We start from the raw sequence: 23,293 nt of genomic DNA, 5'->3' as shown, positions 1-23,293 counted from the left end.
TCTGCTTTGCAAGCAAGCAAAGTCAGATCTAGTTCTTGTAGGGAACATTGGAGAAGATGTTGGCAATGGCCAGTTCATGGGAGATTCAACGAAGAGAGAAGAATAGATAGATAAGGATAGGCTATGAGGAATGGCAAGGACCTCCTTTTAGAACAATTCTATCTATACCATGTAGAATTTGGAAAATACAAAAATATATTATATGATAATGAAACAACCATTTGATGAATATGCATAGACTTATGATAATGTTTAGGTAAGCATACTGTACCTAATAAACTCAATATCTTCAACACAAGTGTAACAAAAAAGTTCTGATATAATATGATACAAAAAATGTAACAAAAAATCACCTTATGTATTTAAAAAAAATTCAAACTATCAAAGCAATTTGTAGTTGAGTAGGAAAAGAATCAAACTTATTGTTAATTTTTAGTTAAGTATTTAATTTGAGATAATCTGAGTACAAGGTAATAACAGACATTGTCATGATCCTAAATTTAATTCGAAAATAATTGTCACATAAAAATAATTAATATATGTTGCAACGTAGTAGGTTTAAATCGATATGTAGCTTTTTCCCTTATCGTTCATTTTAGATTGTTGGAGTGTGCTCCAAAACTCTTTTCATATACCAGAAAGTAATCTATCTCAGAGAGAGCACGTCGCAAATGAATGTTAAACCATCTACCCAAAAAAGCATAGTTCTGCCAATTCGACATGGAACCAAAATCGGATAGTAAGATTCATTCTCTGAATTGTTAAGAGGTCGGTCCTTTGAGAAGATCGCATCGAAGAAAGTAAATAGGGGGGAATAGTATAAGACGAGAGGCAGAAGAATCACCTCGCCAGCCATCTGGCGAAGACGCTCGGCCCTCCATTGAGGATCCCACCACCTCTGCTCCCCCCGACCGCCGCCGCCTCTCCCGCCCCCTCTTCCACCTCTTCCGCCGCCGCCTCGTCCTCCTCCGCCCCTGCGGCCGCCCTGATAGTTGGGACGGTAGGACATAGGGCGAAGAACGACTCCCAAAGGGAGACGGTGAGACAGATTTTTGGCAGACGCCAACAAGCAGTGGTGCCGACCGCCGAGAGCGCAGGCCGCGGACATAACGGGAAGAGGGAAAAGACCTGAATGAAATTTATAGAGAGGTTTTATGCCGGTTTGGTTCGTGGGTTTGGGCTTCAGCCCATACTAAATAAACCGCCCACTTAAGACACTAGCCTTGTTGGTGAGATTGGAGGGATCTATAATTATGTTAAAACATTTTAATTTGTCTTTATATTTCTTATTTATTATTTTTTATCTTAATATTAAATTAATGGCATTTTATTTTTATTTTTATTTTATAAATTCTTAATACTTCATTATAAAATAAAAATAAAAAATAAGTAAACTATAAGAGGGGAAAATTTTTGGAAGAAAGTTATTAGATTGAGTGAGTAAATTTTTCTCTTTTTTTTATAATCTAAATGTTTAAGTTTCAACCTAGATGGTTTTCCTTGCTCATTAACTTATCAAGTACATTTTAAATAAATCCTAAACTCTAAATTTTATATGTTATGCACATTCAAAAATCAACTTTGAAGATATTCGTTTCATTTGAAATTCGAACTTACTAGCCTCATAGATCTAATATCTACATGGAAAAGTTGATTTTAACATCATTCCTAATACTAAAACAATTAAATGTTTAGATTCCGACAGTAGATTATTTAGTTAATTAACCATGATTGTTTACTATCTTAGTTGATAAAGCATGAGTTGTTTAGTCGATCGGATGCTACTAAATTAAGGTCAATAGTCAAATAAACTCAAATATAAATATTATATCTTCTAAATCATGTATTTAGTCAACTAAATACCATAATCCAATTAATTCATGTACATTGACGTATGCTAGTCAACTAAATACATATTCGAATTAACTAAAACTATTTGGATAATTTATTGGACAATCTTTATGAGGAGATATATTTGAATTTATAAAAAAATTAAATTTAAATTTATCTGATGAGATGGTTTGAGTGGAGAATTTCAAATTGTCAAGCAAAAGAAGAATGAGCTGCTTGGGATAGTTGCCTTATATGGTCGAGTTGACTTGGGCGAGCTGACTTTGTCGAGATGCCGAGTCACAAGGCCAAGTTGCCGAGGCTGAGTTGCCAAAGTTGAGTGTCGAGGCTAAGTTGTTGAAGCCTAAATAACACAGTTTTTTTAAAATAGATTTATCTCGTACAACAATGCAAGAGGTCACGACATATATATATTTCCCAGGATACAACAACGGACCGCGATCACCACCAATCACAGATTGATCATGGTGAACTGAGATTATACTCAAACGCTATCACAAGTGAATCTAGAGCGAATGCACAACAGAGATAAAGACGATGAGGGAACGAAGTGGATGGAGATTATTTGCTTACACACTCCTTGCTCAAGATCATGATCTCCTCTTTTATAGAAACTCCGATCTTAGGCAACGTTAAATGGTCAGTTAATGACCATTTACTTCCTTTACTCACCCAGATAAAACACTAACTATTTTCACCCAGAAGATTACGGATACGTCATTAACATCAGTTAATGCATTCGTTATGCAATTGAGCAAGTAGCAAAAATATTGATGTGAGTGGCAAAACATTGATTCATTCACTTGGACAATTTTTTCCCTGACTGGTTCAGCATTTAACGCGCATAAGTCATGCTTACACACGAGTCAACTTGGATTAGTGCAATTTGACTCCTGAATTTGCACTCCTTATGCATCCACGCATGAGAAAGAGTCTCTCACTATACATATGTTCACAATATCAATGGAGTCTCCTTCATCCATCCCTTCTTGTTTCCATTCAAATTTCCAACATAATTAACACAAAAAGTGTTGCATACTTGATGCACCAATATCAAATACATTTAACTTCAATTGTATTACTAAATGATGAAAATTAAAAAAGATTCTATATCAAAGCTTCCACATCAATGCTACGACCTACATTAAGTCTATTGTGTACAAGAGGATATTTTTACAATTCAAACTCATGACCACAAGATCATACGCTAATAATTTTATCATTGTATCAAAACTCCCCTTCATACTAAATGATGAAAATATCATGATAAAATTCAATCACAAGTAATGAACTCATTTCTCGACGACGACAACAACAACCTAGTCACCACTAGTAGGGAGTCAAAGATTGTGAAAGACCCATGTGCTAATATCCTCAAGTTCAAGTACCCCTTCCCACCTCACTCACCTTGACCATACTTCCAAGTTCCAACAACTAGTTGGCATGGACTTCATCATGTTGGTCACTAATGTCTATTTTTATAATTGATCTAGTCCATGTAGCTTCCTTTGTCTTCGTGTTAACCATAGGTAGGCTCAGGCGAAGGAAAGTGTTAGTGTACAAAGGACCTCAGATGCTTAATTCTTAGAAAGAGATCTATTCATTTGACACAAAAAGGTTTTAGTGTTGCATAATTAAACCTTTCCATTTATTATTTTCCTAGATGGACATAGGTTGTTCCTATACTTTTGTTGGTTCCTTATTGTCAGATTTAAGGTTATGCTATTAAATTATTGATTAATTAACATATTTTTAAAATCTACTATAGATCTTTTAAAAATAACTATAATATATTTATTTTGACATCAAATCTATTACAACATATTAATAAATGTCTAACTAATCCACGTTAGCATCCAAATTAATAACTCGATAACTTGACACAATGCTTTATGAATTCCACGTCAAAAATTTCATAATAAGAGGATAGAGACTTAGTGTTAAATATGATAAAAAAACAAATGAATATAGACTGTTGTAATAATAAGAATTGTTGTCATTACAAAGTTGTTGTAAATAAGAATACTAATAAATGTCGCCAATATGCTGATTTCGAATTCTAAATTCCACAATTAGAACCTAGACAGACCAGTAGAGATCATCACATCACTTGGAAACAAACTACGTCTAGAACAATTGTAACAATGTGTTCTTTGTTTATATTTGTCAATTGCTAATGCTCTCACTCTACATTTAAAGATAAAAAACATAATAAAATAAACTAAAACTGAAAGGCCTTTTTAGCTTTCAGGCCACTCTCTTTCAATCATGCTTTGCATCCAAGGCTGTGATTCGAGTTAATGGTCGTCATTTTCCTCGTGATTTGAGTCTTCCTGTATGATTCTAGCTCGTGGAGTGACCAGTGATGCAGACAGAATGAGAAATCATAATACACTTGAATAATTTTTACAGTTTCTTAATTATAATATTTTATGGAGATCGGAGTGATGATTGGTGAGAGACTCACATTTAGTTGAACCCTATGATCCCTTAACTTTTGTTAAACAAGTTACCAAGAGCTTAAACTTGCCAACTACACTGGAGTGTTTCATCAGCTCTATATGTTACATGAAACATTAAACTAACAGCTAATTCTGGGACCTTTGACCTTCTACGACATAACAGATGGTAACTGGATCGCTGCCCTCAGTGAAAACTATGGACAGCAATCATCAGAAAGAAAAAACATATGTAGATAAACGGTAGCCAAACTTCAGATAGCGAACTAGAAGTCAATTTTCACCCATTCATACCTCCCAGGAAGTGGGTGATCATCTACAGGATCGAAGTTGTACCTAGAGATATCAAATATATAGAAACGGATTATGAGAAAACATATGTTTTGGTGGAACAAGGCTTTTGGAATTAACAAGTTTAGTAACAATTAGCAGAATTGAACTGATACTACTCAAAAATGTACCTTTCTATCAATATCTGGCGCTGGAGTTGCTCTGCCCTGGAAAAGAACTCTTCCATCTCATGGGCAGTAGGTATGTTCTGATGAAAGGTTTGAGTTCTTCTGCTAGTGGCTCTAGAATTGGTTGGTTTATTTGTGGAACCTGGAGTCTGGATTGTTTCTGGATTCCTAATCAGACTGCACGGTGTAGTTTCCCTGTCATATCTGAAAACAATTACTATATCAGAAACATTGATCTACCGAATGTGTTTCTCCAGTAAGACAATGATGAAACAGCCAATAATTGTGCAAACCCAACCTACAAAGTTCAAATTGTTAGACGACAAAATATAAAACTAGGAGAATATTTGATCTTTTTTCCACCAAGAGAATAGGAACTACAATGTTGTCAAAATCTTTCCGACATAAAGTTGGTGCAAGTGAGAAGAAACAAAACATTTAGTACAGGTTCCAAATCACATCAACAAGTTGCAAATCAGATCTAGAAGATTTTATTAGAATGCAGAAAAACTAAATAGGGAAGGTAAGGCGTCCAAACAAAGACAACTTTTTGTTGACCACATCCGTGACACTCAAACTACACAACGGGAGTATTGAAACTAAGTTCATTGGTGTTGTTACCTAATGATAACAAGAGCATTCCCTGCCCAGCTTGCAAAATAAGCATTTTAACACAGACATGACTAAACTGAAACTAGACAATGGTTTCAGCCTAAGTTTATTCACTCTTTACCCAATGACAATAAGAGAGCATTCCCCAATCAGCTTCCATAATAATCATTTAACACAGACATGACTAAACTGCACGCATGCCAAGGGCTAACCTGGATAGAATTACTTAGTAACTCAGTAGATTCTCAGACTAATGCCTAGTTGCCTGCCAGATAAATTTTCTGATCATGGCACCTAACACAGATCCAGCACCGTTTGGAGCTTGGTATGATGATGGTAAAATTTTCAACTTTAGAAAAAATCAAAGAAGCAAAGAGAGACACGAGTTTGCCTGCACAAATTTGCTAAAGTCACTTGCGGGAAACAAACAGTAAAAACAGCCAAATTTCACAGGCCAAACATATTGGCAAATAGCCTAACAAGTATTGGGCGAAAAAAAAAACTGTACTAACACATCACGAATTGGTTGTAACTGTGTAACTGTGTACAGCTTGAATCACTAGGGAAAGAAATGACGAGAGCAGGAAGGGAAAGAATCTGTGATCCTTGAGCAAATATATATAAGAGCATTTACTTCATCACGTGACAAAGTGCATTGAATACACGCCATGTAAAAAAACAGAAGCTCTGCTTACAAGCATGAATGACCAAAAAAGCAAGTTTTGCGCACCCAGGACCAAAATCAAACGAGGCAGAAAGCCCATTCACCATCATGGCCCAGTAATAAAACCAGAGCAGGAGTCAAAATGGTTACAGTCTGCAAACAGTACGACACATTACTATTCCCCATTCAACAGCAAATGGGAATGAAGAAGTGAATCAACCCTAGGGATTCATACAGTACCATAGGAAACCAGCCATGGGCATCAATACCCCGGTAAAAAAGGTACAAAATCAATGGAGGGAAAAAGGTAAGAACTAAGTTATCTTGGAGCTACACGAAACCCATGATCATCTAGGACGATTTTATTTTAGTAATAGTGAAAAGGTGTCGTGTAAGAACTAAGAATAATATTTTTTTCCCCCAACAAAGCACGACCACTTGACACAGAAGATAACTTTCTTGTGATCAGTGCAGAATAAGGAATAACCTCAAAGACCAGTAAGAACAAAATCTGCACAAAAAGAACAAAAGAAATTAAAGGAAACAAAAAGTTCTTGAGAAAAGCACAATAGAAGAATCACCAATTTTATAAAAACTAGAAAATGAACAGAATAAGAAGAAATGTTAGTTTATATAACTTCTATATAATGGTGTTAGCTTCTCTACATGAAATATATTACTTTTACTTGAATCTTTCTGGTCAGCACATAGAATCGTATTAACGCAACATGATAAGCGAAATGCCAATGTAAAAGCACAACTGCACAATAGGATCACATAGCTGGAAGAAAAAGCAGAGAAAAACCAAGTAAAAAAAAAAGAAGCCCTAATTTACCGTGTTAACCCACCTATCTCTCGCTTCCGCCTCAAGAATATTCTCCCCAAAGGACGCCTCGGCGGCCGAGCACCTCCTCGTCCCCACGGATCCCGAATTTGCTTTCATACAGGGGCCAGTGCTGGGCTTCGCAGGACCCTTGCGGGCCGGGAGCGGCAGGAGGGGTTTCTCGAGGCGGCGGCTCCGAAGCTCGAGGTAATCGCAGGAGTCCTCAGCCGCCGCAGCGGCGAGGGCCCTTGCGCGGGTGCGGACGCCGAGGGTGGACCGGTGGGTGACATCCATGGAGGCGACCTCGCCGGAGCCCTTGGCCTTCCTCATGTACTTCCCCATCGCTTCCTCCTATTCCGAACGCATACGAGGAGGAGATGAGAGAGGGAGACAACGAGGAGGCGGAGAGAGAATGGGGATCGAAGTGGGGAAGCGAGGAAGGGGAAAAGGAAGGGTAAGAGAGCTTCTCAATGTGAGCGAGCGAAAGGAGGGAAAAAAGAGAGATTTTTGAAAGACAATAAAAGAGGAGCAGAAGAGGGGGGAAAGGGAAGGGGAGCAGAAACAGCAGGGGAGAGAAAGAGAGAGAACAAGGTGATGTACTAGATGAGGAATCTGTACTTGAATTTGGATCTGTATGGGAAAAGGATGACTATAGCCGTTGTCAAAATGAGTTTATTGGACCGAGATGACTCCGATTTGATCAGTTTGTCATGACGCATATTTTTGTTGCCGTGACTCGGACTTATCCGACGTTCACTTGGTTTATAATCATTATAAACCTATGAAGAAAAAAAATATTATTTTGATTTTATTAAAATTTAATTTTTATCTATTTTAATAAATTTATTATGTTGTAATCAACTCAATTATATTTCGAGAACTATAAATCTATATCAAATGTGAAGTAATGACATAATAATAAGATAATAAAAGATAAGATATTTTTTTATATTCAAAATTTATATGACATTGAATGACTAATGAAATTAAAATATCATATCAAGAATTATTTTATTTTTTAAATTTATTTAATAATCAAAATATAAAATTAAATCATCCATTTTATAATTAATAGATCTAAATTAAATATTTTATATAAAAATATATAAATCTATACACCATATAAGTATAATAAAGTACTAAAATACTTAAGGGGGAAATTTTAAAATTTGAATATGAATGAATATTTTAGAGATAATATATATATATATTTTTCTAGTAATATATGAATACTTGAATTATTTAAAAAAATCAATGTGCTCAAAGGCTTCCCAACTAGTGGATAAATGAAATTTGGGGCAAATAATCAAAGGCTTAAAATAAGCCACTGAGTAACATATGCTTATCTACCTATTACATATTATTTATAATAATATTATTTAATAATAAAAGTTTCAAGATTGCATGAGTATTTAATTCGTATAATCTCTATAGCTCTCTCTCTCTCTCATGCTTTTGAGAAGAAGAGTCTTCAACCTCCTCGATTTAAATTGACAATCAGCACCTGAAACTCCCCTAGCTCACGTCGTTATGCAACTAACTTTCATAGTCCGTTTCATTCTAGTCAACAAATGATTAAATACAACAAGCTTATTCTATGTCATTTAATCCTTTATGTTTACTCACTCAACTTCTCTAGACATTTTCTGCCCATTTTAAATCATTGATGGAAACTCAACTAACCTTCATCAAGTCAATAACATCATAAATTTTATGAGTATTATTTCAAATTCTTAGTAGACACTTAGATGCACTTATAAAAAATATAAATAAATCTAATTTAAACCATATTATTAGTAGTATCAAATCGTATTGACTGACACATGTGAAACTTTTCATTTTGTCAATCACATGTAAAATGCTTAGCAACGACACTCATGCTATGTTTACCCCGAGAAGTAGATGATGGATGGATGAGACCTCTAATTTTGATTTCGTCTTGTTTTTCGTCTTTTTTTTTGCATCGATTTTTATAGTGCCTGCGTTTTTGACACTTGAAGCACATGATGTGCTCTTTGTATTACCAAACTCTTGACATCGGTTGCTCCTTTATCGTCGATAGTGTCATCCGAGTCTTACGAGTAGGATGCTGATTTTTATAATGTCATCTCTCCCTACACTTAAAATAAATTATAATATAAAATTTAAAACGAACTTTAACAATATTACCTTTCTTCTCCTCCATCTTTACCTTTGTGCTCCCGTGACGATTAGTCCAATCAAGAGTAGGTCTACTCTGATGACCTGCTCTGATACCAATTGTAGGACCACTGCATGTGTGCTAGAGGAGGTGAATAACGCTCGTCACTTTCATTCGTTCAGTCAAATAGACTAGCAGCGGAATTAAACACAACACAGAGGACTCGTATATATTACTTGGTTCCTAACCCCCTAGGGTTAATATGTTCAAGGCCTATATACGGAAATGTGTCCATCCAATATTGGTCTCCTTTCTAAAACTTTTTCGAAGACGGAGAAATCCGTCTTACAATCCAAATAATATATAAAAGAAAAAATAAATATGTAAGACTTAAAATAAAATAATCAAATCTTGAGTAGGCCGATTTGGAAGTCCTGAGCGCAACACACCCTCCTGGAGCTTTCCCGATCACACGAGCTCAACTCCATTCGTGTTCAGCAGCACCATAGGATGAAGAATTAGTAGTGTAGTTGTCTTCCTTGATGGTGCACATTGTGTTGGCGTTCTGGATCTCCGTCCCATGTTCCGAATTCAACCCGCTCCGGAAAGCGTAGAACTCCACAGGACAAAAATTTTTCCCGCCTGGATCAATTGACAAAGTCTACAAAAGACTAAGTCAATCGATCCGTCAGGATCGCCGATTCCTAAATTACTTAACTACGGTTTTACGACTAGTTCTAGTACGAAATTGAACTGCGGAAAATAAATCATACCAGAACCTTTAGATGACCTCGGAATCTTCCATTGTATTCCTAGCTTCTTCCTGGACGTTGGGTGGACAACGAACCTCCAGAAATAAAGGAGTTGCAATCTCCGGATGAAGAAACCTTGGATCGCCTTTCTTCCTTTCGTATCGGCTTCACCTTGTCTTGTCTTCTTGCTAGGTTCGGCCACCACCTTGGAGAGGAGGTCCGGCCACCTCAAGAGGAGAAGGAGAAGGGGCGGTAGAAGGGAAGAAAAAGAAAAGGAGGAAGAAGAAGAGAGATGGGCGGCGGCAAGGAGGAGGAAGAGGAAGTTTTCCGAAATCGTTTCGGAGCTTGCCTTTCTTCTCTTCTCTTGGATTGTCTTTGCCGCCCACCCCTACTCCTCTATTTATAGTTATAAGCCCAAGACCAAGCCTCCATCTTTTTAAAAAGATATTTCTAGAATTTTTCTGATTTTATAAACCAATTCTAAATCTTTAGAAAGATTATTAATCTTAGATCTTTTAGATTAGATTGCAACCATCGGATTCTTTAGATTTGGTTTTTTCTTTTAAAATAAAAAATCAAAATCAATTTTATCCAATTTTATTTAATTTTGGTCGGATATTTAAAATAATTTTAATTTGGAATTATTTTTAAAACAAATTCCAAATTCTAGAATTATTTTAAATCTCAGCCAATTAAATAAATTGCAACCGTCGGATCTTTTTAACTTTGGTTTTTCCTTTTTAAAATAAAAACCAAAATCAATTTTATTCAATTAATTTAATGTGGCCGGATATTTTAAAATAATTTTAATTTGGAATTATTTTTATAACCAATTCCAAATTCCAGAATTATTTTAAATCTCAGCCAATTAAATAAATTGCAACCGTCGGATCTTTTAATTCGGTTTTTCTTTTAAAATAAAAACTAAACCAAACTTATCTCCATCTTAAGTGGCCGGCCCACTTATAGATAATGTTGGTTTAATCCTTGAACCAATTTTATATTAAAATAGAAAATAAAACCGAACCGAAGAGATCTCATCCGTCGGATGCAACTTAATCTCATCTAACGGTTCTAATATAATCTTCTTTAATATAACTTAATTGCTTCGATCCAACGGACCTGATCCATTCCCTTGGGCGTGTGGTTCAATGAACCAACTCTGGTTCACCTCGTGAACCGGTTCTTCCTTTCCAAAGAGAATTAAAACCGAACCGGAGAGATCTCATCCATCGGATGCAACTAATCTCATCCAACGGTTCTAATCTATTCTCTTTCAATCTTCTTTATTTATTTCGATCCAATGGATGCAACTTGATCTAATCCCACGGATACAAGTTGATCTCATCCATTAACTCATCCTACGGTAGAGAACTAATCTTATCCAACGGTCGAGATTAAATCTCATCCGACGGCTAAGAACTAATCTCATCCGTTTGATTGCATCCTTTTGAAGATGTCTTTAGGCTACAGTGGGGACCTCGAGGAGGTATTAGATCTGGCCTTCTGATGGTTTTCGGATCCCGTATTCAACCCCGAATACACACCTACATCCATCAATAACGATCCATTCCACTAGAGGATCATTATTGCACTACCAATCTAATCCCCAAATTACGTTATGGGTTCCTTCTTATTATTTTATGCATTGCTCCCCGTGTTTAAGATATCGTATGTCCGTCAATTATTAAGTTCTACTGACAACTCAATAATCAACATCTAAGACCTTGAATAGTACCACTCAATCCTTATTGTCAGTCGGACTAAGTCCACTTGCAAGATTTGACTTGACAATTGATGAGCGTAGATCATATATAGTATTTTAGCTTTGTTTTAACGCTCATCTACTTGTGATTTATTGCATATGCTACACTTTGTCACACCTTATTCTTTTATATTGCATATTTTACTCTTTTGCTCTTTTCAGATCTGCTCTTTGTATATTTTGCTTGACAGGATGTGATTTAGAGTCAAAACGATGCATAATTGATGGTGGAGCAAATAGTGGAGAAAAGAGGATTCACACTGGCCGTGCTCGCTGTCACGGGTGAGTCTCTTATGTAGCAAACATGAAGAAATGGAGGAGAAGAAGAAACAAGGCAGAACACGGTCGTGCCTACCAGGCACGGCTGTGCCTCACATACCCACGGCCTAGACACGGCCGTGTCCCTCCAACAGAGCAACGACAGCAAGGGTCGTGCCTATCAGGCACGGCCGTGCCCACTTCTTCAGCTTGATCCAGCTTTGGCCGTGCCTCCCAACAGAGATGCGACCTTGTGAGACCGTGCCTCACAGGCACGGGCGTGCCTTCCCACAGAGCTGCGACCTTCTGAGACCGTGCCTCATAGGCACGGGCGTGCCTGGCAACAGAGCAGCGGCTGCACATGGCCGTGCCTCCTAGGCACGGCCGTGTGACGGAAAGTACAAGGACGTGTCTACCTAATATTCTGGACAGTTCTGCAGACTTAAAGTAAAACGGGCATAACTTTCAGATCCGATTGAACCACAGGCCGTGCCACCCCTCAAAACGGAGCTAACTTCAAGATCTACAATTTTGCTTCAGGGTGAACAGAACGATGACTGCTCTAGGCCGTGCTAAATGGCACGGCCGTGCCTCCTGATCGCGGCCACACTGGGTGCTCTGCCCAAACTGCAGAACAAACTTCGAACCAACATAACTTTCGGCTCAGATGGAGTTATGGGTCGGTCCACCACCCAAATTGAAGATAATTCAATGCTCTACAACTTTGGTTCAGGGTTCAATTGAAGAAAACCGGGTTTACTAGGTGAAAAATCCATTGAGGCGGAGCCATGTAAATCAGGGACAATCTGGGCAGTTTTGGGTGAGTATAAAAGGTGGAAACAAACCCAATCTTGGGTTATCTTGGGTCATACTCCAAAACCCTTGGTCTTGGCTTGGCGGCAGCCTCTCCCCTCCCTTGGGGAGGCCCTAAACGCTCCATCCTTCGTCGATCCGCCCTCGCCAGTCCATCTCCACCGATCCATCCTACACCGGAGCGAGAAGATCTTCAAGGGATGCCCACGCTTCAAAGATAAGTCTTCCCCTTTCTTGTGGATGACTATTTTCATGTATTCTTCTTGTAATCTTCTTGTAATGGAGTAGATCCTTGAGTTTAGGATGTAGGATGAACATCTATGTAATGATGGTGATGTATGAACTTGTTTATAACATTTTCCTTATTCAATGAAATGTTTACCTTTGTTTCATGTGTATTGTGCTTTGAACGTGTTTGATGAAATGTTTGTGTGAGCAAATATGCATGATTATGAGGGGTAGATTACTTTGTAGGGAGATCCTAGGCCGTACACCGGGGCGCTTCGTGACAGGAAGAAAGCCTTGAATCGGGCGAGTCCGAAGTGATTCCTACATAGTGGTAAACCCCCATAAGGGATATCTAATGGTTGATGGCCACTAGGACAAGGTCCTTAACAAGATACCCTGTGACAGAGGGTAGGAATCTAGTAGCACTCCGGGGCGCCTGAGTGACACAGGACAAGGTTCTTTTCAAAGTGTGAATAAAATCCAAACATGCAACTAAGTAGCAGCTAAAGAATATCAGTACAAAAGCAAATAACCTATCTACTATACCCTAGTAATAAGAAAAAACGATGTACAACCTCTAGATTCTTATAACAATTCGACGCAGAAGAAAGAATAAATTAACATCCATTTAAATTCTTAGCAAAGTCCCCGAAGCTTCCATTCCCAACATCACACACCCATCATCTCTTTGTCACCTTCTTCATATAAGCTTTCCTTTTCCTTTATCTGCAGTAGGAGGAAATACAACTATAAGCCAATGTTTAGTAAGCACTATCTAACTCACAAAACACAAAAATGCATATATATATGTGAGAATAAAACCGCATGCTCAAAGAATATAGCAATTACACTAATTCTTGCATTTCTAGAAGGAATAAACAGTTCTAACTTGCTAAATTCAGAAATAAAGAGGCTAAACTTGCTGAATTGAACTTCAATGATACCTACTTCGTTAGTTCAAATACGTATAGTTTAATACTTTAAAATACTAATAATCTTCTCTTGGGCCCAGGCTTAGTACCAAGCGCGCTCCCTAATAGAAACTGAGATAGCTAGCCATCAGTCCTACGAGGGTAAAGACCTTGGTCTTACCAGGCCAAGACATCGGAATTGGTCACCTGGATTTGTTTAACGACAACCTCAGAAGTCGGGTACTAGCCTCTTAAAATAAAATACTTATTAGCTTTTTACTACTTCTAATATAAAGTGCCTCAGCATTTCTTCGAGCACTTAGCGTGCTGTGGAACCAAATCCTAGAACTTGGAATCCTACAAAGACCTTGATCTTGCTTTGTTCACAATTACTCATAACCCGCTAACAGGATTTAATAAGACACTCACAACCTTCTACTCATGTGAGTTCATAACAATTTAAGCCTATCCAGCTGAAAATTGAAAGGCACAGATTCATGATTTAGGGCAACTGAACTATAATTTGTTACAATGCATGCTACAGAAAATCCAGAAACGAATACGAAGCTATGCATACTCCTGGATATTGTTCTCATGCTTCTACTAACCCTTACAACTTTTAAACATATGATCTTTGTGTTTGCACTACAACATCATGCAAGCATATATATATATATATATATATATATATATATATATATATATATATATATATATATATATAGGCTGTAGCTGTAGTGAATCATGCTCAACTAACAGGGGCTAGTCTTGCTTAGAGAAGAGAAACCTTACAACATGCTTCTAAAAATTCCGAGAAGGAAAAATGAAATCGCGAAACTACTCCTACTACAGGTGAGTAGCAACTTACCTTGCGTTCTTGGACTTACAACAAGGATTTCTTTCTAGACTCTTCGAAACTCGCGATCTCTACGAACCGTTCGCGCCTACTCGTTCTTCTCGTCGCCGGGAACACGAATCCACGAAGAAACCCTCTGAAAATCACTTCCTTGGCCGGCCACACAGGGTTCCTAGCTTCTCTTTGGTGTTTTTCGCCCAAGGAGGTGACGGCAAGGGCTGGGAGAGGATTTTAGGTCGTGAAAAACTAATTATCTCTTTAACTTATCCTATTTATACTAAGGGTATTTTTGTCATTTATTACATATAACATTAATTCACTTCCTATTTATTCATGAAACATTTGCTGGATTCTTGGTTAGCCCAAACGATTAAGTTAGGGGTCTTGGGTTCGAGCCTTAGCTTGGTATTTTTTTTCATGATTTTGTTTCCAACACCAAACGACCTCCAAAAATTACATAAAAATACTCTAAAAATCTCTAGAATATTTCTATGACATTTCTAAATATTTTTAAGCACTTTAAGAACTCGAAATAAGGAAATTTGGAATGTTACCTCCCATACCTTATAACACTCATAACTGTTGCAGTAGATGGTCTGGGAGGATCTAGATTTGCCAGTGCAAGCATTATTTTAATCGAAGGCAAGTTCATGCATTAAATGTTGACTGAAGATCCGATATGATGCATAAAGCAAATCCATGATAATTTTACTTCGGTCTTGGGTTCGAGCCTTAGCTTGGTATTTTTTTTCATGATTTTGTTTCTTTTGGTAACAACACCAAACGATCTCAAAAAATTACATAAAAATACTCTAAAAATCTCTAGAATATTTCTATGACATTTCTAAATATTTTTAAGCACTTTAAGAACTCGAAATAAGGAAATTTGGGATGTTACAATCTCCCATACCTTATAACACTCATAACTGTTGCAGTAGATGGTCTGGGAGGATCTAGATTTGCCAGTGCAAGCATTATTTTAATCGAAGGCAAGTTCATGCATTAAATGTTGACTGAAGATCGAGAGAAATTAATTGCGATATGATGCATAAAGCAAATCCATGATAATTTTACTTCTGCCCCTCATATTCAACAGTTCTGCTACATCTCTACTTATTTTCTGCCCCTCAATGTTGCCAAAGAAACTCTGCGCAAGTTGAAAGGTGGAAAGTGATTAGGATTACAAAGTCTCCGGAATTTTTAATTATATTGAAACTCTGACAGGAAAATGTAAATCACTATCAGAATTAAGCCTTTCTGATTTCCCGCATGAATTTTATCCACTTCCATGATAAACGAAGGAGATCATTCATAATTCATTTCATAAAATATGCAAACATTTCTCATCGATTGTTTTTTTTTTCCATTCTGCTTTGCACTGCAGTTCGATGACATGCTGGGGAAGGGAGCCATGAAAACAGTGTATCCTTCATTGCAACCAATCGAATCATCATTGTTACAATGAATCAATAGTTAAGGTTTGGTGATGATCACAGTACCTTGATTCAAAATACTCAGCTATAGAGCATTTGATGAGCTAAATGGCATTGAAGTGGCCTGGAACCAAGCCAAAATCTGCAATGTGATGCGCTCTCCTGAAGCACTGGAGCGCATGTACTCAGAGGTCCAGCTTCTCAGCTCTCTCGACCATGACTCCATCATCAAGTTCCACGCTTCTTGGATTGATGTAGAAAACAGGACTTTCAACTTCATCACCGAGATGTTCACCTCCAGCACCCTCCGAGAGTATATAAGCTAGCACTCGCATACTACTTGAGCATGATGATGACTCAAAATTAACTGACCTTAGGCAATGGTTTGATCAGGTATCATCAAATATATCCCCGAGTTGATGTCAAGGCTGTCAAGAGATGGGCACAGCAAATCCTTCAGGGACTGGTATACTTGCATGGCCATGACCCTCCGGTTATTCACAGAGACCTAAAGTGTGACAACGTTTTTGTCAATGGCCATCTAGATCTAGGGCAAGTCAAGATTGGTGATCTCGGCCTCGCTGCCATGCTCCGTGGAACACAGTGCGCCCTCAGTGTCATAGGTAATCTGAATTAGCATAAATCTGATCAAATTAAACAGGCCATTCCATTTGCTTCTATTCATTTTAGAGCTTGTAGATCTGTTCTTGTTTGGTTGAATCGAGTTTGTTTCTTAATCAGGTACACCAGAGTTTATGGCACCGGAAGTTTATGAAGAGGAGTACAATGAGCTTGTTGATATGTTCTCATTTGGAATGTGTGTTCTTGAGATGCTTACCTCTGAATACCCCTACAGCGAGTGTTCAAATTCAGCTCAAATTTACAAGAAAGTTACTTCAGTAAGAGCGCTGATTTCTTAAACAAATGTTGTGTCACTGCACCCTTCCAATGTCAATGTAGTTACTGAAAAAGATAAATTGATCTACTTCGAAGGGAAAATTGCCGGATGCATACCATCGCCTCAAGGATCCCCAAGCAAAGCGTTTCATTGGAAGGTGTTTACGGAGAACCTCTGAGAGAGCATCGGCCACGGAGCTCCTCCTTGACCCCTTCCTTGCACTTGAAGATCATCGCACTTCCTTATCAAGATTCAAAAATCCAGCCAATGTTTTTAACAACGTTATTATTGCATCAGGAGCACCCAATCATATGCAGGTGGCAGACGATGATCCTGAACCCAATACTGATCCCGTACCGCAGGCTGCTAACATGACCATCACTGGCAAGATAAATCCGGAAGATGACACTATATTTCTCAAAGTGCAAATTGCTGATCAAGAAGGTGAAACTCATCCTCCTCCTTCTTGTGAACACAGTTCAAGTCCGAATAATACTGACTGCGTGCGCAATTGGTGCTATCAGGGAATATGAGCAACATATATTTTCCGTTCGATACTGTCGAGGACACACCATTGGACGTGGCGAATGAAATGGTGAAGGAACTTGACATAAGGGACCGAGAACCATCAGAGATAGCAGAGATGATCGCCCAACAGATCACAAGTTTGGTGACTGGTTGGAAAGAAGATAGCGAGGAGCGCCACCAAGTTTACAACTTTGTTGATGACAAAGAAGATCGAAGCAAACCATCCCTTCTACTACCTCTCCTCCCCTACATCTTTCCAAGGTCCAGTTGCCTTTGGCATGAGCTCCTCCCAAGGATACAACCATCTCCAAAAAGAATTGACCGGAGGTATAGTGTGTTCTATGTTATATATTTTGAGGCCGCGCTATGAATTTCTTATGTGATCTAAAGTTAGCATGCTTGAACCTGAACAAAAATTGGAGATAACGTAATCGCCACTGTAGAAAGGTAAATGGTGGTAAATCGTGTGCTCAATTGAATGGAGTTTTGTGCAGATTGCTCATTTCTGGACGACGACGACGATATGAGCTCTGTTCGCGCAATTAATTACTCTGCTATGAACTACAGTGATCAAGAACTTTGTGCAAGTTCGGCGAGATTCTGCATTGGTGGCTGGGACGGTGGAGAGAAGAGTGCGGCAGGAGATGCACCCCGCCGCCGCCACCACTGGCGGCTGCTTAGGAACCAGTCGATGCTGGACTTGTGAAGCCAGCTGCTGCACCGGGCGCTGGTGGAGGAGCTGAACAAGCGCACGTTTAAGACGATTTGCGCCGTCGATAACATAGGCTGCCAGGTGCCATGCTCGTCGTCGTCTTCAGCCCGCTGCAATTATCATCGTCGTCGGAAGCAAAGCAAGGACCCGATTCACCTGCAGCTCGAGGAAGAAGTTGAATGAACAAGACCGTAAGGTGATTGTAAATACTAAGTAGTTGCTATCCGTCAGATGTCTCTGTTTCTCTATCTTTGTCCAAACGATCGATCACAAGGTTTTGCAAAAATGTTTATCTCAGTGACAGATTGTAAATAGATAATTTTGGACGGAGTAGAATTGTGGAAATGGACAAAGATAAAATCTTAATGAAATCGAGATGATGGTGGTATCGTGTGAAGCCATTAGGTGGTGAATTCCATTCTCACTGAAATAAATATCTTATTGGAGAAATTGCAGTTGGTCATGACGGAGGAAAATATTATTTCAATTTTATCGACTTTTTGTCTATTTCAATAATTTTATTCTATCGTAATCAACTTAATTGGTCTGATTGGAGAATCAATATTTATAAGTGTTAAATACACAGGCCCATCTTGGATAAGACTTCATCCTTACGTTTTACTTTTACTTTTTTTTAATAGAAAAATTGTCATTTTTTATTATTTCTGATCAATTAAGGAAAATAAAGCTTTGATGGGCCCTTTTGAAAACAAAAACGGAGCGTTCCGTGAAAGCGATGAAGGCAAAATGAAAAATTTCCTTCGTCAAAAATATAAATTTATATCCACCGTCTATTTATGAATCTAACGGTTGTAACAGATGCAGAAGCTTCCATAAGTTCGAATACCCGCACCATTTCTCCGCTCTGCTGGCGCGGCAAGCGGAACCGATCCATGGCAGCAGCGGCTGCGCCGGAGGCGGAGCGATCGCGCAGCCTTCGCTTCCGGGCGCCGCCGCCGACTCCAATCGCCACCGGGAAGGGGCTACGATCCTCCGCCGTCGACGATCGCCTGCTCATGGAGTACCTCGAGGGCTCGCTCCGCGTCCCCGACCTCAGTCTACCGGATCTCTATTTCCCTGTAAAGTCGCCTCTCAAAGCCCCAGTGTAGGTCGAACTCACGTCGCTCCTCGCTGGGGACGATTCTGCTGTTACGAGAGTGCTCGGCGGCGGCGGCGGCGGCGGAGATTGGGGCGGTGCTGGTGACTGGCGTCGATGCGGCACTGATCCAGGGTGCCAAGGCGGCTATCGAAGCAGGCGGCGCGGTGTTCGCGCTGCCGGAACAGGAGAAGAGTCGTGTTTCGTGGTTTAGGCGGAGAGATGGTGTATGCGACGAGTTTTATTGGCATCGATCTCCGAGCCCTGAGACGGAGCAGCTCCTCCAGCAAATCTTGCCTGACTCTTACTGGACTCTAAGGTCAGCTATTCCAAAATAAGACGCTATTTCATCCTTTTTTTTTTCTCAGGAGAATTTCTTTTTCCATAGGAAAAAATATCTTTTTTTAACAAAAACAATCTTTCCCTTTGGAATCAAATGATACATTGCATACAGTAGCTTCCCCTTGTACATTAACCTTCTTCTGATGACTTAATGGATATAAGGGCAATCAAAATATTATTCTGCTGTTGCAATCAGGTAATGCATTGATATGATGTCTTCTACCAATTGAACATAAAAGATCAAAAGTTTGAAGTAATGTGCACGCTTCGTTGTGCTTTCAGTATCACTTTTATATGCGCTTCCAGCAATGTGGTTTGCTTTTATCTAGTCTGAATCATGTGATTTTGATTAAAGGTCTATAATTCATGTCTTTCTCAACCTTGTGGCTGTGCAGCATGTGTGGTATAGCTTTCTAAATTCTTCTTAATGTCAAAAGAGATCATCATGAAGTTGTAATTGCTAAGTGGTGGTCCCTGAGGCCTGAAAAAATATAGAAGAATTTTACATCAAGAAGAAAGAGGTCACAGCCATCTTTTTTTGAATAAAACTACCAGCACCATTTTCTGTCAATTCTTTGGTCTATCATTTGTTTTTTGAATAAAAGTGGTAGGATCTTTTAATCTGTTACTACGAATGTCATATTTCTATGTTATTGGTACCAGAAACATAATAAACATCTACGCATCACGGAAGAGGAAATATAGAGCAATAATGTGGAATAAGAGATATTTTATGTAGTTTCACAAGCTTGCTTACTTTCACAAATGTGAGAACTTTGTCCTCCAAATGCATATTTCATAACCATCGATTGTCATGTTGTTGGTATTTTTTTTGACACAGCAACACATCACAAGTTGGTTAGACTTTTTTTTATAGATTAAGAACCTCAAGGGATGCATACAATATAAAATTTGTATTCAGTTGGTTGATCTAACACTTATTTGCAACTTCTGGAAGTACAAGGTTGGGGAGACTGGGTCAAGAACACCAAACCAAGAAGACTCAGTTAAGTTTCCAGTACATGACTTTGCCAGAACATCTGGCCAGGTCGATTAGTTAGGTGATCCATCAACCTGTTATATATCTTTTTGCATGAATTACCTCATATTAAATGTGTTGCCCTACACCCCCAACGTCAGTTTGTTGTCTCTTGCATCTCTGATGTGGAGTTCCCCATAGTTGTGGAAGAAACTGCGATGAAATTGGTTGATCCTAAAAAAACCTCAGTCACATCACATTTTAACCGGTCTTTTAAACTCTCCAATGCCAAAAAATTATTCTATGAGATCAATAATGACTTGTGATCATATGAGTTCCTTCACAGAGTAACAGCTTATTATGGTGGATACAAATACTCCATTCTTCCTGTCCTCTTGCGTAAAACCTGTCCTCTTGTTCTAATCAATCAACAAATGCTGGAAGCCCATCCAAAACAAAAATGATGCTACACTGGGGCAGCAACTCTATTGCTAAAATTATTTTAAAACACAGTGCTAGGTTCAAGGAAAACTAGATCCCTTGTTGGGATTGCATAGGTATCGATTAGATTCCACTTCATCTGAAAAATCCTTTGAACTTGAATTATTTTGTGGCTTGTTTTTTCAGAACCCTATTCTTGTTGTTTTCCCCAACTCTGAGAAATACTATAATCCAGTCAAAAGTCAGCTAGTTCTATCGTTGCATGCAAACTAAGATTTGAATGATGCTGAATTGTTTTTTCAGAATCAAAATGGAGAATATTGCTGCTAGGATGGAGACCATTGCAGAGTGCATTACCAAGATTCTCTTCGAAGGTGTTACAAGTCGAACAACCTCTAAGAGATTTAACAATGTTCAGCCAGTCCTCTGCTTGAGAAAGTATGAATCTCCTCACCAAAACGACATGAGGGACTTAACTGATGCAAACTCGCTTCTCTCTTATGCTTTGTGTCTCCACATTTCTGCACATAACCAGAATTTTTGCATCCGTCATCCGTAGGGCTCAGCAATTTTCAAAATGTCGGCTTGCGACATACTAGTTACAATTGGAAAACCATTTCAGGTACATAATAAGTTATTAACACCAAGCTTGCTGCATGGTGTCAACACCTTATGTATAGTATGGCTGGTTGTTTTGGCAGCGTTGTCTAATGAATCATTTCACATTTTGTTAAGGATTGGTGCCATGGAGAGTTCAAGACTGCCCTTGGGGAGATGAGATGACCCAAGTCATTCGTTATCCCTAGAGTACATGTGTTCTCCTCAGGTATTGTCACCTGAGCCTGACTGCGGAGCAAAGCCTGTCTCTTTAATGGATCAAATACTAGTAGAGATTGTTCTTGCCATACTATACAAAGTCTGGCTTTGCATTTTCTCCTAGCTTGCATATGGTGTGCTTCTTTTGCTTGTACAAAGGAGCGGTAGACGATTGCAGCTCCATAGTTACCCACATCGACAGGGATCGAGTGGTCATACCAGAAGGTTTGCAGTCTGCAAAGACAATCAAAGGCCAATATTGGTCGTATACACAAAAAGCATCAGCCAGGTATCTGAGTGTTGGTTTTAATCTGTGTGCTCAAGTTACTTCATACGATTTTTTTTTGCCTCTGGGATGAGGTGGCCATTGCTTTCCCTCTACCCAAATGAGTGATTTTAGAGGATGCTTCTCCCATCCTCGTGTGTTTGTCATGTAAATTTGATGATTTTTTTAAATCAATTATTATTATTATTATTATTATTATTATTATTATTATTATTATTATATATTGATAAATATTCAATGTTTATCATTCGGTTAATTTTGAAGGCGATCGATCTAGTTTATAGAAAGTTTCTATCGATCACTAAAATAAATCAGGAAGCATAGATAGATGATGACAAATGTATTCAAGGTTATAAAATTTTTAAAATTTTAAAGTGTAATGTACCATGCATTGTTTAATTTTATTTTTCACCTTTTTGTAATTGGATGTTCAATTCTTACGAGTTGATTAATCTTGAAATGGACGGTCCGATATATTATGTCTATTAAGTAAATTTAAAAAGCATGATAATTCTTAACATAATAATTTAACATCATCAATATATTATATGGGAATTAAATCTTAATTATTTAAGAATGCACCATGTCTCTTAGTTAGCATCAGATTTTCAATGTACGAAAATCTTAATTATTTAAGAATGCACCATGTCTCTTAGTTTGCATCAGATTTTCAATGTACGATCCATTGAGTATGAGATGATCGATTCGGTTCTTTAAAATTTTTTATCAATCATGATCATCAAAATAAATTAAAAAATAGTTGAATGATGCATTAATCTAGCATTTTTTAGATCATCACGTATTAAAAAAAAATCTATTAACTTATCAAAATTGAAAAATATTCTATCGCTAGACCATTCACTGCATCATAAGAGGCAGTATGTCTCGTGTAAAAGATAAAATTCATCATTTTAACGATTTTACAAGATTATTTTAAAACACAGTGCTAGGTTCAAGGAAAACTAGATCCCTTGTTGGGATTGCATAGGTATCGATTAGATTCCACTTCATCTGAAAAATCCTTTGAACTTGAATTATTTTGTGGCTTGTTTTTTCAGAACCCTATTCTTGTTGTTTTCCCCAACTCTGAGAAATACTATAATCCAGTCAAAAGTCAGCTAGTTCTGTCGTTGCATGCAAACTAAGATTTGAATGATGCTGAATTGTTTTTT

At 38.1% G+C, this 23,293-nt stretch overlaps 2 protein-coding genes and 2 pseudogenes across 2 annotated transcripts in view; 2 read left to right on the top strand and 2 right to left on the bottom strand.

Moving 5' to 3' along the window:
• The window catches only part of LOC141812510 (DExH-box ATP-dependent RNA helicase DExH1), a 32,041-nt gene extending 30,933 nt beyond the window's left edge, over positions 1-1,108 (bottom strand). Inside the window, exon 1 of the mRNA XM_074700500.1 lies at positions 845-1,108. Coding sequence (XP_074556601.1) covers positions 845-1,108 — 264 coding nt within the window. The remainder of the gene's footprint in view (positions 1-844) is intronic.
• Positions 1,109-4,517: 3,409 nt separating this feature from the next.
• On the bottom strand, positions 4,518-7,391 carry LOC141812661 (cyclin-dependent kinase inhibitor 4-like). The gene is made up of 3 exons (XM_074700677.1): positions 6,893-7,391; positions 4,772-4,972; positions 4,518-4,646 (listed from the first exon to the last, which is right to left on the bottom strand). Exons 1-3 carry the CDS (start codon positions 7,207-7,209, stop codon positions 4,577-4,579), a joined length of 588 nt encoding a protein of 195 aa, XP_074556778.1. The 5' UTR covers positions 7,210-7,391; the 3' UTR covers positions 4,518-4,576.
• Positions 7,392-14,529: 7,138 nt separating this feature from the next.
• Positions 14,530-18,416, top strand: LOC141812725 (putative serine/threonine-protein kinase WNK5; annotated as a pseudogene).
• A 609-nt stretch (positions 18,417-19,025) lies between these two features.
• On the top strand, positions 19,026-22,319 carry LOC141812668 (uncharacterized; annotated as a pseudogene).
• Positions 22,320-23,293: the final 974 nt, after the last annotated feature.

This window comes from Curcuma longa, chromosome 19 (assembly GCF_044706935.1).
Source record: "Curcuma longa cultivar G26 ecotype Majalengka, Jawa Barat chromosome 19, ITB_CL_G26_1.1, whole genome shotgun sequence".
NCBI lineage: Eukaryota > Viridiplantae > Streptophyta > Magnoliopsida > Zingiberales > Zingiberaceae > Curcuma > Curcuma longa.
The sequence above is the reverse complement of the archived record's forward strand: the minus strand, read 5'-3'. Positions and strand labels throughout refer to the sequence as shown.

Bases quoted from the DNA above. Each gene is read 5' to 3' on its own strand.
- LOC141812661 (XM_074700677.1), bottom strand. From the start codon at position 7,209: ATGGGGAAGTACATGAGGAAGGCCAAGGGCTCCGGCGAGGTCGCCTCC. The intron at 4,973-6,892 runs GTGGGTTAACAC...AATTGTTTTCAG, and splicing joins GAGGCGGAAGCGAGAGATAG to ATATGACAGGGAAACTACAC. The intron at 4,647-4,771 runs GTACATTTTTGA...TGATATCTCTAG, and splicing joins CGCCAGATATTGATAGAAAG to GTACAACTTCGATCCTGTAG.